Source organism: Symphalangus syndactylus, chromosome 9, assembly GCF_028878055.3.
Source record: "Symphalangus syndactylus isolate Jambi chromosome 9, NHGRI_mSymSyn1-v2.1_pri, whole genome shotgun sequence".
Lineage (NCBI taxonomy): Eukaryota > Metazoa > Chordata > Mammalia > Primates > Hylobatidae > Symphalangus > Symphalangus syndactylus.
In genome coordinates, this window is record NC_072431.2 from 79,887,131 (window position 1) to 79,900,168 (window position 13,038).

At 43.0% G+C, this 13,038-nt stretch overlaps 1 protein-coding gene across 15 annotated transcripts in view; it reads left to right on the forward strand.

Annotated features, from left to right (window-relative positions):
• Positions 1 to 13,038, forward strand: part of GRB10 (growth factor receptor bound protein 10) — a 204,259-nt gene that overhangs the window by 54,619 nt on the left and 136,602 nt on the right. For 8 of the 15 annotated variants that reach the window (XM_055293144.2, XM_055293145.2, XM_055293142.1 and 5 more), the window contains one exon: positions 6,214 to 6,310. The exons of 3 other annotated variants lie outside the window; for them this stretch is intronic. In XM_055293144.2, the coding sequence (XP_055149119.1) occupies positions 6,260 to 6,310 (51 nt within the window). In that variant the 5' untranslated portion in view covers positions 6,214 to 6,259. Of the gene's footprint in view, positions 1 to 6,210; positions 6,311 to 10,696; positions 10,797 to 13,038 lie in introns of those variants that run through there. 4 more of the 15 variants (XM_063609527.1, XM_055293151.1, XM_055293150.2 and 1 more) reach the window with 4 other exon arrangements.

Sequence of the window (13,038 nt, forward strand, 5' to 3'; positions counted from 1 at the left end):
TGAGCTTTTTATCTGGGCATGGTGGTGAACTCCTCTAGTCCAATAAGTCCCAGCTGCCTGGGAGGCTAAGGGTTGCTTGAGCCCATGAATTTGAGGCTGCAGCAAGCTTTGGTCACACCACTGCTCTCCAGCCTCAGTGACAGAGGGAGACCGTGTCCCTTAACATTCCATGTATGTATATACCACATTTTGTTTGTCTATTGATTAATTATCCATTAATTCATCAGTAGACACTTGGGTTGCTTCCACCTTTTGGCTCTTGTGAATAGTGCTGCTATGAACATGGGTATAGAAGTACCTGAGCCTCTGCTTTTGATTAGTTTGTATTATATGCTTAGAAGTGGAGTTGCTATTATATGCTTAGAAGTGGATCGTATGTTAATTCTATGTTTAATATTTTTGAGGAATCACCATATTATTTTCAACCACAGCAACACCATTTTGCATTCCTACCAGCAGTGCTCAGGGGTTCCAGTTTCTCCACAGCCTCACCAATACTTGTGGTTATTATTTTTTATATCAGTCAGCCTAATGGGTGTCAGGTGGTATCTTGTTGCAGTTCTGATTTGCATTTCCCTAATGACTAGTGATGTTGAGGACCTTTTCATGTGCTTTTTGGCCATTCGTATATCTTCTTTGGAGAAAAGTCTATTCAAGCCCTTTGTGCCTTTTTAGATTAGGTTGCTTATGTCTTTTGTTGTTGAGTTGTAGGCATTCTTTATTGTATTCGTCTGTTTTTTTTTTTTTTGAGGTAGAGTTTTGCTCTTGTCGCCCAGGCTGGAGTGCAATGGCATGATCTCAGCTCACTGTAACCTCTGCCTCTGGGTTCAAGCAATTCTCCTGCTTCAGCCTCCTGAGTAGCTGGGATTGCAGGCACCCGCCACCATGCCCGGCTAATTTTTGTATGTTTAGTAGAGATGGGGTTTCACCATGTTGGCCAGGCTGGTCTTGAACTCCTGACCTCAGGTGATCCGCCTGCCTCGGCCTCCCAAAGTGTTGGGATTACAGGTGTGAGCCACCACGCCCGGCCTAGTCTGTTGTTATATTGCTATAAAGAACTACCTGAGACTAGGTAACTTATAAAGAAGAGATAAAGAAGAGAGGTTTAATTGAGTCACAGTTCCGCAGGCTGTACAGGAAGCATGGCTGGGGAGGCCTCAGGGAACTTAGACTCATGGCGGAAGGTGAAGGGGAAGGAGGCGTATCTTACGTGGCGGGAGCAGGAGAAAGAGTGAAGAGGGAGGTGCTACACACTTTTAAACAGCCAGATCCCATGAGGACTTTATAATGAGATAGCACTAGGGGGATGGGGTTAGGCCATTAGAAACCACCCCCATGATCCAGTCACCTTCCATCAGGCCCCATCTCCAACGCTGGGGATTACAGTTCAACATGAGATTTGGGTGGGGACACAGAGCCAAACCATATCATTTATATATTCTGGGTTTTAATCCCTTATCAGATAAATGCTTTGTAAGTATTTTTTCCCATTCTATGTGTTGTCTTTACAATCTTTTGATAGCATCCTTTGATGCACAAACATTTTGAATTTTGGTGAAGCCCAGTTTATTTTTTCTTTGGCCTGCACCTTTGGTGTCATATCTGAGAAATCATTGTCATATTTAATGTCATGAAGATTTTTCCCTGTCTTTACTTCTAAGAGTTTTGTAGTTTTAGCTCTTACGTTTAGGTCTTTCATACATTTTCAGTTACTTTTTGCTTATGGTGTAAGTTTAGGGTCCAGCTTCATTTTGTTACATGCTGATGTCCAGTTTTCCTAGGGCCGTTTAAAAAAAATTGGTTATTTTTATGTTTTTGAAACAGTCTCACTGTTGCCCTGGTTGGAGTGTAGTGGCGTTATCACAGCTCACTGCATCCTCAACTCCTGTGCTTAATTGATCCTTCTGCCTCAGCCTCCCAGTTAGCTGGGACTACAGTGCACATGACCATGCCTGGCTAATTTTTTAAGAGGCGGTGTTTCACCATGTTGTTCAGGCTGTTCTCAAACTTCTGGGCTCAAGTCTCTGCCTCCCAAAGTGTGGGGTTTACAGACATGAACCAACACACTCAGCCTCCAGAACCATTCATTTATTGAAAAGACTGTCTTTTCCTCAGTGAATGGTGTGGGCATCCTTATTGAAAATCAGTTGACCATATATGTGAGGATTTATTTCTGGGCTGTCTGTTTTATTCCACTGGTGTATGTTAGTCCTTATGTTAGTACCAGACTGTTTTGATTACTGTAGCCTGGTAGTAAGTTTTTTTGTTATTGTTGTTCATTTTGTGTTGTTTTTTTTTTTTTGAGATGAAGTCTGGCTGTTGCCCAGGCTTGAGTGCACTGGCGCAATCTCGGCTCACTGCAACCTCCACCCCTCAGGTTCAAGCAATTCTCCTGCCTCAGGCTCCCAAGTAGCTGGGATTACAGGCGCATACCACTACACCTGGCTAATTTTTGTAGTTTTAGTAGAGATGAGGTTGCACCATGTTGGCCAGGCTGATCTCGAACTCTTGACCTCAAGTGATCCACCCGCCTCAGTCTCCAAAGTGCTAGGTTTACAGGCATGAGCCACCATGCCCAGCCGTTAGTAAGTTTTGAAATCAGGAAGTGTGAGTTCTCCGTGTTGTTCTTTCTCAAGATTGTTTTGGCTGTTCAGGTCCCTTGAGAAGCCATATGAATTTTAGGATGGCTTTTTCTTTTGTTTGTTTTTTTGTTCTTTCTCTTCCAGTTTTTTTTTTTCTGTAGTTTACTCAAAAGGCAAACAAAAAATCTTTCATTGTCATAATATTATATAAAAATCTTTTTCAAAAGAGAAAACGAAATTTCATGTTTGTATTAGTACATCTTTAATGCTAAAGCCACTTTTTAGTAAAACTTTATAATCTGTCTAGTTTTAATGTTTTTATTAGTTTTAAATAGTTTGACCATAAGGTAAGATTTTCATAAACTTTTTAGAGTCCTTTACAATTTTTCACTGAATAGCAGATCAATTTTTTTAAGGAAACCCTGTTATTCAGACACATGGGCCCATGTTCTGGCTCTGCAGCAGTGTGCTTTCATTTTAATGTTCAACCTACAGAAAAACCTAAATCATCCCCTTTCAATCTTAGCCAGCTTGCTCACAGAACTTCACAAGATCAGCCCTTTACACACCCTCAGCTCTGTTTCTGCAAAAAAATGCCAGTAGGATATTGATAGGGATTGCATTGAATTTGTAGATTGCTTTAGGTAGTATTTCATCTTAACAATATTAGTTCCTCCAACATAGCGTGTCTTACCGTTTATTTATGTCTTTATTCTTTTAGCAGTGTTTTAGTTTTCAGTGTACAAGTAGTTCACCTCTGATCACATGTATTTCTAAATATTTTGTTACTTTTGATGCTATTGTAAATGGAATTGTTTTCTTAATTATCTATTGGATTGGTCTTAATTTATAAACACAAATGGTTTTTGCATGTTCACTTTGTATCCTGTACCTTTGCTGAACTTATTTACTAACTCTGATAGTTTTTTATTATGGAATCTTTAGGGTTTTTACATATAAGATTATGTCATATATCATCTCTGAACCTTGGTGATTTTAGTTCTTCCTTTCCAATTTGGATGCTTTTTATTTCTTTTTCTTGTCTCAGTGCTCTGGCCAATACTATGTTGAATAGAAGTGGTGAAAGTTGGCGTGCTTGTCTTGTTCCTGATCTCAGGGGAGAAGCTTTTCATCTTTCACCATTAAGCATGATGTTAGCTGTGGATTAGTTACATTTTATTAGAGACCAGAGATAGCCCAGCCCTCTTACTATATCTAACTGTAGTTTACTTGTCCCAAGGAAACTGTTCCACTGGGCTAATGGGACACATATTTTCCTGGCTGAGAAGCAATCTCCTTTGGCAAATACTTTCAAAGGTGATATTTAGATAATAAAATTGGCATATTAAGTGATATTTTTGACAGTCTTAACACACGTTAAGTTTGAAACTTCAGGGAGAAAATAAGAACATATTTCGATATGTCAAACACATCCAGGAATTCCAGAAGGCGTATTAGTCAGGGCCAGTGAGTCTCCACGGATGAGCTGGGAGACTGGGAGATGACCACAGCAGGGAGGCATGCGGCGTGCACGGGGGGTGTGGGCAGCCTGGTGGGATGCGGCAGAACTGTCACCCAGCGGGCAAGGTGGCCAAGAGGACACTCCTTCCTCTCCCAGGCCCTCAGAGATGTGGGAGAAGGGGAGAGAAACAGGTCCCTGCAGTTAGGGGAGAAGGCAGAAGGAGTGTTTAGAGATGGGGCTAGGACATGGGAGGCGGTGGGATGAGGTAGAGAGTGAGGAGACGCACAAAGACTGTGTTTGCTGGTGTGGAAGGCAGAGGCCGCCTGGCTGCCCGCAGAAGACATCCAGGCATGGTCCTGCCATCTGGCAGCAAATGATTTGGGGCACTGATCCACCTCAAGGGCTAGGGGTGACGGCCTGTCCAGTGAACCCAAACCTATATGTGTATGAAAATAAATAAATATATATTTAAATATATAAATATTTATATTCATATGTATTCAGTATATAAAGATTTATTTTAAGGAACTTGCGAGTCTGAAATCTGCAGAGCAGGCAGGCTGGAAACTCACGCAGGAGTTTGCTGCAGTCTTAAGCTAAATTCTTGTTTCTCTAGGAAATCTCAGTGTTTGCTCTTAAGGCCTTCTGTGGATTGGGTAATGCCTCTGTTAAGGGTCATTTCCTTTAAGCCAAGTGACTGTAGACATTAACCACACCTACAGAATACCTTCATGGCAACAGCCAGACTGGTGTTTGACTAAGTGACTGGGAATTAGAGCCTGGGCTGTTGACGTGTAACACCAGCTACCCCGAGGACAGACTGACTGTGAGCCGGAGAAGGCTGAGGCCTTGGGGCTGCTGGTCGTGGCAGAGGTGAAGGGTGGATGCGGCCACAGTTCTCACTCAGTAGGTTGGGGACGTCTGAGCCAGGTCATGGACATGCTCCCTTCATTGTGCCAGTACTTCCACTGCTGTTGACCGCTTCCTTTCAGCCCCAGCAAAGTGTTCTGGGGCATTCTTTGGTGATTTGAGGGATTCTAGAGAAACTCTTGCAGAAAACATGGTTGGTAGTAAATTTTACAGATCTGGGATGCATCTGTTCCTTTTAGCTGTGATGAGAATTTCGTAGTGATTTTATATTTTGGGTCTGTGTTAGTTTAGTAAGGCTGTCATAACAAAGTGCCACAGACTGGGGAGGGGGCGAGGGGACTTAAACAGCAGAAGTCCCATTTCCCGCAGTCCTGGATACTGGAAGTCCATGATCAAGGTATCAGCTGATTTGGTTTCTCCAGAGGCCTCTCTCCTTGGCTTGCAGATGTTCATTTTCTCAAGGTGTCCTGACATGGTCTTCTCTCTGTACAAGTCTGTGTTCTGATATTCTCTTCTTACAAAAACACCGCTTGTATTGGATTAGGGCCCACCCTAATCATCTCATTTTAACTTAATGACCTGTTTAAAGACCTTTCTTCCAAATACAGTCACGTTCTGAGGTACTAGGGGTTAGGGCTGCAGCTTAGGAACTTTGGGAGGATACACTTCATCCCATAACAGGGTCTTGTCTTGATTTTTGTTGTTGTTATTCTGATTGTTAGAATTAATATCCTTCATTTTATTCGGTACTAGGTGCCGTGGCCCACAGGGGAGAGTGTGGAATGAGTTTGTCAGATTGGATGTCCACTGAGAATTCCGATTTGTTCTATGGCTGGTGGAGCTAGTGTTCACTCAAATGATGTTCTGTGGTCCTGGCCCCAAACACACACACACAACCCTTTCCAGGCTTCTTTAGAGTTTGTCTGAATCCCTATTTGTGAAAGCATGATGAAGTTTGCAGGGTGTTAATAGATGGTATAGGGAAGAAGGGTGAGGCAGTGCAGGAGAGTGCTGAGAATGTGTGAGTTAAATTTAGAGGGTCTGATGTCACCCTCACCACTCTGGGCACCCTTCTATCCCACAGACTTTTGACCTCACAGATGACCTCTCAGGGCCCCATAGTTGGGGACCATCTTTGCATGTCATCAAAAAGCTGGTGCCCCGAGCAAGTGTCCTTACTGAACCTACAAGCTAAGGCCAAGAGCTGCCCATTCAGACATTTCACACTTGAACCAGCCATAAGTAGTGGATTTTTTTTTTTTTTCTGGCTTGGCTTCTCACGGTCTGTCTTTATTCCAGGTGCTGCAGCGCAGTAAATGTAATTTGAAGAAGGCAGAAGGAACCCATGGCTTTAGCCGGCTGCCCAGATTCCTTTTTGCACCATCCGTACTACCAGGTATGGGCGAGCACATATATCTGATCCTGGCCCGATGGTGCTGGTCGAGGGCCAGGGCACACATGTCGCCAGCAGCCATGGATCGTTTCTGTAGCTCTCAGGTCACTAGGACACGCTGGAGCAGGGGCTGGTGACAAGTCCTATGGTGCAGAGGCCCACTGCCCTTTCTGCCTCGGTCTTCTGTGTCTTGCTTTGCCTTGTAAGATAGCGTGGTCATATTCCCGTTTGACTGTGCATACTTTTCTAAAAGAGTTTGGTTGTAGTACAGAGTTGCCCGCTGAGAGCCGGGCTTCCATGTTTGGAATGAAGCAAGCACTGTGTTTTTCACCTTCTGGGTCGAGCCAGACACTCCTGATGATGGGTTCTGCAGTGATGGTGGATGTCGGGACATTCACCTGGAGACGTGCTCACGTGTGAGGGAGTGGGAAGGAGAAAGGGCTTGGTGTCTTAACAGATGTTCTAGAGGGAGTCCTCTCCACAGATTGCCTCTTTCCTTTCCTGAGAGCCCTAGGTGGAATTTTGTGGGAGAACAAGTTCATTTCTGTTCCTTCACTTTCTCTAGCTCTTCTTCATGGGCTGCTAGAACAGTTTCATCTGCAAGTTCCCTTCATCTTCTGAAACAGATTTTATTTGAACTTTCACTTGGTGGTGTAGACGGATTCATTTTTAGGGGATGGTCTTTGGTTCTTTAGATTTGATTCGCGAATCGTGGTTCATCCTTACTCGTGCTTTTGTCATTGGAAGTACTTATTCCATCTCTCCCAGGCCTGTGACTTTTCAGCTGGAGCAGTCCTAGGTTTGGAAGTCCTTTCATATGCTCTGGCTTTGGTCAGGTTTTTGCACTGCTCTGAACTTACTATTTTCTCTCTTAGTCTGTGAAGTCTCTTTTTAGCTACTGTGATGAGAAATTGCCTACAGCATTATGGCTGCAAAAAGATGCCTTGGAACATTTTTTTTTTGGTATCTAAGTGAAGCAAACCTTCGAAGAAAGGCTGAAGATTAGGAATACCATTCATTCTAATCATCGAATGTGACACAAAGCCAAAATTGGTTACAAGCCAGAAAAGAGGATTAAAACCTTAGTGAACTGCAAAGTTTGGTGGTGACCCTTGGGTCTGTGTAGTTTGTGAGCTCTGGAAAAGGCGTCTGCCTCTGCCTCTGCATAATTGTTTTCTTGTTCTTAAAGAGGCTGTGGTTGCCTCCCCCATCGATTAAAGCTCTGTGCTGCACCCACGGGTCACGAGTCCAGTTCTCGTGTGGCCAGTTAGCGTCAGCTAGTTGTCCGGGCCCGACTGCACCCTTCACCCCTGCCTGCCACTTCCTACTCAGTCCCAAGAGAGTGCAATCAGCGAGCTCAAAGAACAACATCCCCAAGGGAAAGTCTCTCTGAGGTCATTTTAGTAGTGCTGTCCTCAGCTGGGTATAGAGTAGGCTTTTAGGGCCAGATAATGGCCACAGAGGTTCTGTCAGCTTCCCCTCCCTTCCTGGCATTTCCAGTTTCCTGCTGGTACCTACAGAAGTGGCAGACGTGCAAGCTGAGTCAGTTCCTCCCTTGATGGCCTTGTTAGGTGTTTGTAGTCACCGATGCCCCAGGCTGCTTTCCTGGAGCCAGGAAGCCAGGAAGGAAGGGTGGGCTTTCTCTGTGTGTGCTGTCATGCTTTGAGGAAATACTGATTGCTTCTCAGGGCCATTTGAAAGCCCTGTCTTACTCTTTAAACAATCTGACAGCAAGACTTGGCAGCATATGTCCCTTGTTCCTGGAAAATAAGATGACAGTTCCAGAATTTCTCAGAATATGGGATGATTTACAATGGGTTCCAGTCTTGAGCAATCGTAATTATATAATAATAATTAGATAAATCTCCGGAGTTTTATAGAGAAAAATTTATTCTTAAAACCTTCAACTTACAAATAATTTTCCAATTCTAGCTGTTCACTTGCAGCAGTGGCTTGGATTAGATAGATGGTTCAGTCTGTGAGTCACTGATGTGATTTTTAAAATATGCATAGAAGCACCAAAATTACTGTATGCATTTAATCATCCTGCTGTTGGAGGGCAGCAGTTGGGGAGGGGTTCTGGCAAGGTTGGGGATGACCCACTTCACTTTTAAGACTTAAGGTTTTCCTTTAGAATGTGACACATTGTAATTCTCTGACCTTGGAGAAATCCTGCAACTTTCCCTACCGCAGTTTCCATACAGAAGTTTTGGTAGAAAAGGGTTAATGGTATCCGGGTTGTGGCGAGGATTAAAGGAAATATGTCTAAATTTCCCGGCGCCTGGTCATCCTTTAGAAGCTGAGTCAAGGGCTGTGATCTTTAATTCTTTGGATCTTGATAGAGCACCAGCCAGGTGCCAGGCACATGTTTTGGGCTAGGGTGCCAGCTTTGAGCTCGGCAGGCAGATCTTTGGGGCCCCTGGATCCCAGTGGAGGAGACAGACATGGAACAACTGGCAAGTGAGATAGTTGTGAATAATGATACTAATTCTGAAGCAAATAAAATGCGACAACGGGAGAGAGAGGGCCGGCTGCCTTGGTCTTCGGGGGGTCTCCGTTAGTAGGGTCCTATAGCTCATTGTCTGACGTTTTAAAATCAAAAGGTCTGAAGCAAGAAATTTCCTCACTTATGCCACAGCAGAGTCCAGTGTGACCTGTCCAGAGCTTTGCCGAACACAGGGTCTGCCCTGGAAGTGGGATGGGGTTTATGGGGCTCCCTCTGGGCCCTGCACATCTGTGTTCATCGATGTGGACACTGTGTTATCGTTCTCCCTTCCCAAAAACTCCCAATTCTTAACCATGTCCAGCCTCCAGGCTTTTGAAGAAGGGATTATGCACCTATGACAAAAGTTATGGTAAATAAAAGCAACATTTATTATCTTTCAGAAAAATGCAAAATAGGAAATAAAATGCGCTTGGCTACAAACTTCCGTACACAATGTTGAACTGAGCGTTAGAAATGAAACAACTTGCGTGTGAATTTTATATAGGTGATTAAATTTACTGTTGAATTTCCAAAAGCAATGTTTTTATTTTCATAGTTTCCTGATTTCTGAATTAAAAACAATCATGCTTAGAAATGAGCTGTCTTAGAAACTTTCCTTGCCATCCTGCCCTGCAGAGCCTCAGCTTTTGGTGGAGATATGAGCAACAGCGTTAGTGCACATACACGTTGTCCAGGCCCAGGACACCACAAGGTGTGTGTTGTGGTTCCATTTCAGTGCTGTGTCCCTGAACCTTCAGGCAGGGAACCTGCTCTTCTAGTGCAGGGCTTGATAAACTGCAACCTGCTTTTGCAGATAAAGTTTTATTGGAGGCTGGTCATGGTGGCTCACGCGTGTAATCCCAGCACTTTGGGAGGCAGAGGCGGGTGGACCACTTTAGGCCAGGAGTTCGAGACCAGCTTGGCCAACATGGGGAAACCCTGTCTCTATCGAAAATACAAAACTTAGCCAGGCGTGGTGGTGCACACCTGTTATCCCAGCTACTCAGGAAGCTGAGGCAGGAGAATCGCTTGAACCCAGGAGGTGGAGGTTGCAGTGAGCCAAGATCGCGCCACTGCATTCTGGCCTGGGCAAAAGAGCAAGACCCGGTCTCAAAAAATAAAATAAAATAAAGTTTTATTGGAACTCGGCCATTGGTTTTTGTATTGTTTGTGGCTGCTTCCAAGCCCCATCAGCAGAGTTGGGTAGTGTTTGATCGTTTACAGAAAAAACTTTTTTCTGGGACACTGACTGCTAGAATGAACCTTTTTGGATGGACAGAGGCTCAAGGGGACCTCCTTGTATCAGCTCATCTCCTCCCCATTTTCTGGGTTAGAAATAGTTCTCAGATGAGACTTCATCTGCTGATCACATACAGCTTTGGATTTTCTGTTGGGTGCCCTAGATTCCTTAATCTTTTGGCAGTGTGTGGAGGAGCTGAAATATGACATCATCTCCGAGAGTTGATTTGGGCTGAGTTCCTGGAAATGAATACCATCCCCAAAGTCTGTCACTGTTGTTACTATTATTTTTAGTGAAAAAGTGATTCTGTAGTTTTTCATTTTTAAATACTACTTCCCCCATACTTTGGCTAAAGGACATTTTATTAGACTACATTTTCTTTAAGAAATTTGTTGATAGTACCTGCCACTCTTAACCCTTGAGGTGGGAAGTTACGAAGATCATTTGAAATGTCTCTCTTTAAATTGTATTTGACTGTTCCAGCTGATAGGACATTTACCTAAAATGGTTTTCCAAGTCATTTAAGGTTATGATTCTGAACTTAGGAACAGCAACTATGTTATGGAGATATTTTGTGAGGTAAAACAGGCAGTGTGCTGACTACTCTTCACCTGCATGGCTGTAGGCATGGTGTTTAAATTCTCCACATTTCTTCTATTTTCAGCGTCATTGTGAGAATTGGAGGACACTTATATAAAGCCTTTGGCATTGTGCTTAGCACACAAAAGACCCTGTTAACTGTGAGCCACTGTTGGGATGAGCTGGTATGTGATTTTTTTTTTAAGAGTGTAGAATTATTTTTAAGAATGTAAGTTTTTTTTTTTTTTAAGTGATTTGTGTGATACCTATGTAAATTTGAGGTTATAATCTTTTTAAGTCTTTAAAATTATGTGAATATTCACTTAAAACAAATAGATGGCATTTGGTTTGGGAAAATACTTTTCATTGGTCTGGCAAGTTGCTGTTAACTGGCTTTATTTATTTAAATCCTTGGTAGTTAATTACATATTAGTAAATAGTTTATACTTTCTGTAACTAACAGAATCAGTTGAAAACTCTATTCTTTAAATGTGCTAAGTAACTATGACTAATTTGTTTATTCGCTTACCATTTTATGAACAGTTGATTGGTAGACCATGGCTGGGTATTAGGGTACCAGGTGAACAAGATGTCAACCCTGCCTGCAGGGAGCTCCCAGCCCTGGAGGGAGACAGGTACAACAACCAACCGTGGGCCACCGTGGCCTGGGATGCTGTCAGTGGTGTGCTTTGTGCAGACAAGTAGAGGGGAGGATGATTAATCCCCCACCCCATGTCATTTCCTGCTAGAACTGTAAAACTTACGTAGTTGACAGCCTGCAAGCTGACCACTCAGAGGCTGGCAGTGGGGAAAAGATTAAGCTCTTTCTCTGTACTTGGCCTTGTCTTCAGCCTTCCACCAACTCTGTGAATTGGGTACCTTCACGATACCCATTTTATAGATGAGAAAACTGAGGTTTTTACCATATGCTGGTTATCATGCTGAGGACTTTACTTGGATTTTCTCTCCTGCCAGTGCTACGCGGTGGGGACCTTCATGTTCTCCCCTTTACAGATGAGATTATCAAAGCAGAAAAAGGCCATCCCTCCTACTGAGTAACAGAGGTACATTTGTCTCTGTGAAGTGTGTGTATACTTAATGTTGGTGAGACTAAGGAGAACAAGTTTTTGTCCAAATGCCAAAATCTCCTCCTCAGAATAATTATAATAAAACGTTGAATTTGTGTCCTGCAATTTTGGACTTATTGAATTTCTTTGATCATGAAATGCCATAAGTCAGTTTTAACAACAGCTTTTCAGTTGAAATAAAGATTATTATGTATTGTCCCTAAATGTGTCATGTGTGCTGATCGTAAGGTGTTTGCATTTTTAAAATGTTAAAATGGGGAGTGGGGCATGTCTTAGAATCAATGAAATGTGACAGATAAGTAAATAAATGGAAATAAAAATACATAAATATGTATATATTTATTCTCAACGCTTTTCTTTTTAATGCCTAAATCTTCTCAAACATCATCATCCTCTTAAGTGTGGGCTTAAAGTCTGATTTCTTTCGAATAATATGAACAACTATATTTACCACATATTTTCTATGTATTATTTTTATTTTTTATTTTTTTTGAGACAGAGTCTCACTCTGTCACCTAGGCTGGAATGCAGTGGCGCAGTCTCAGCTCACTGCAACCCCCACCTCCCTGGTTCAAGCGATTGTCCTGCCTCAGCCTCCCGAGTAGCTGGAATTATAGGCATGCACCATCACACCTGGCTAATTTTTGTATTTTTAGCAGAGACAGGGTTTTGCCATGTTGGCCAGGCTGGTCTTGAACTCCTGGTCTCAAGTAGTCTGCCCATCTCTGCCTCCCAAAGGGCTGGGATTATAGGGGTGAGTCACTGCACCCAGCCTGTGTTATTTTTGTCCCCTCTCTGGTACTGTGGCAAATACTCTGAATGTGTTATTTTTTCTGTTTCTTTTTTCAAGGAAACCAGGGCTTGCAGATATTGGTAAGTTGCCCAAGGTCACACAGCTTGTGTGGGACAGATCAGGGATCAGGCGTGCGGGGTCAAGCCTGAAGCCTGTGTCCTTAACCATTCCACTGTCTGCTTTTTCCTTGGCACCGTGTGCTTGGCTGTGCAGCTATCTGTTTGATTGATTGGGGGTGCTAGAGTTAATTATCTTTTTAGTAAGATTTCATAAGCAGTGGAGGAACAGAACACATTATTGGTCTATGACTTTGCACTGCCTTTGAGAAGGGCATATCTAATCATGGATACCTATATCCCACTTCTGTTTTCCTCCTACTTATCATGGGGGTTAAATCCCCACAGAAATATTTGTGTTCTTTTAATTTTCCATCCCATGAAAGTTCAATGTTAGTAATCAACTTTCCCTTTGCCATCTGCCCAGAAGCTACTATGAAATCACTTATCAAAGTCTTTGTTTTTGTTTTACTTATGAGACCAGATGGTT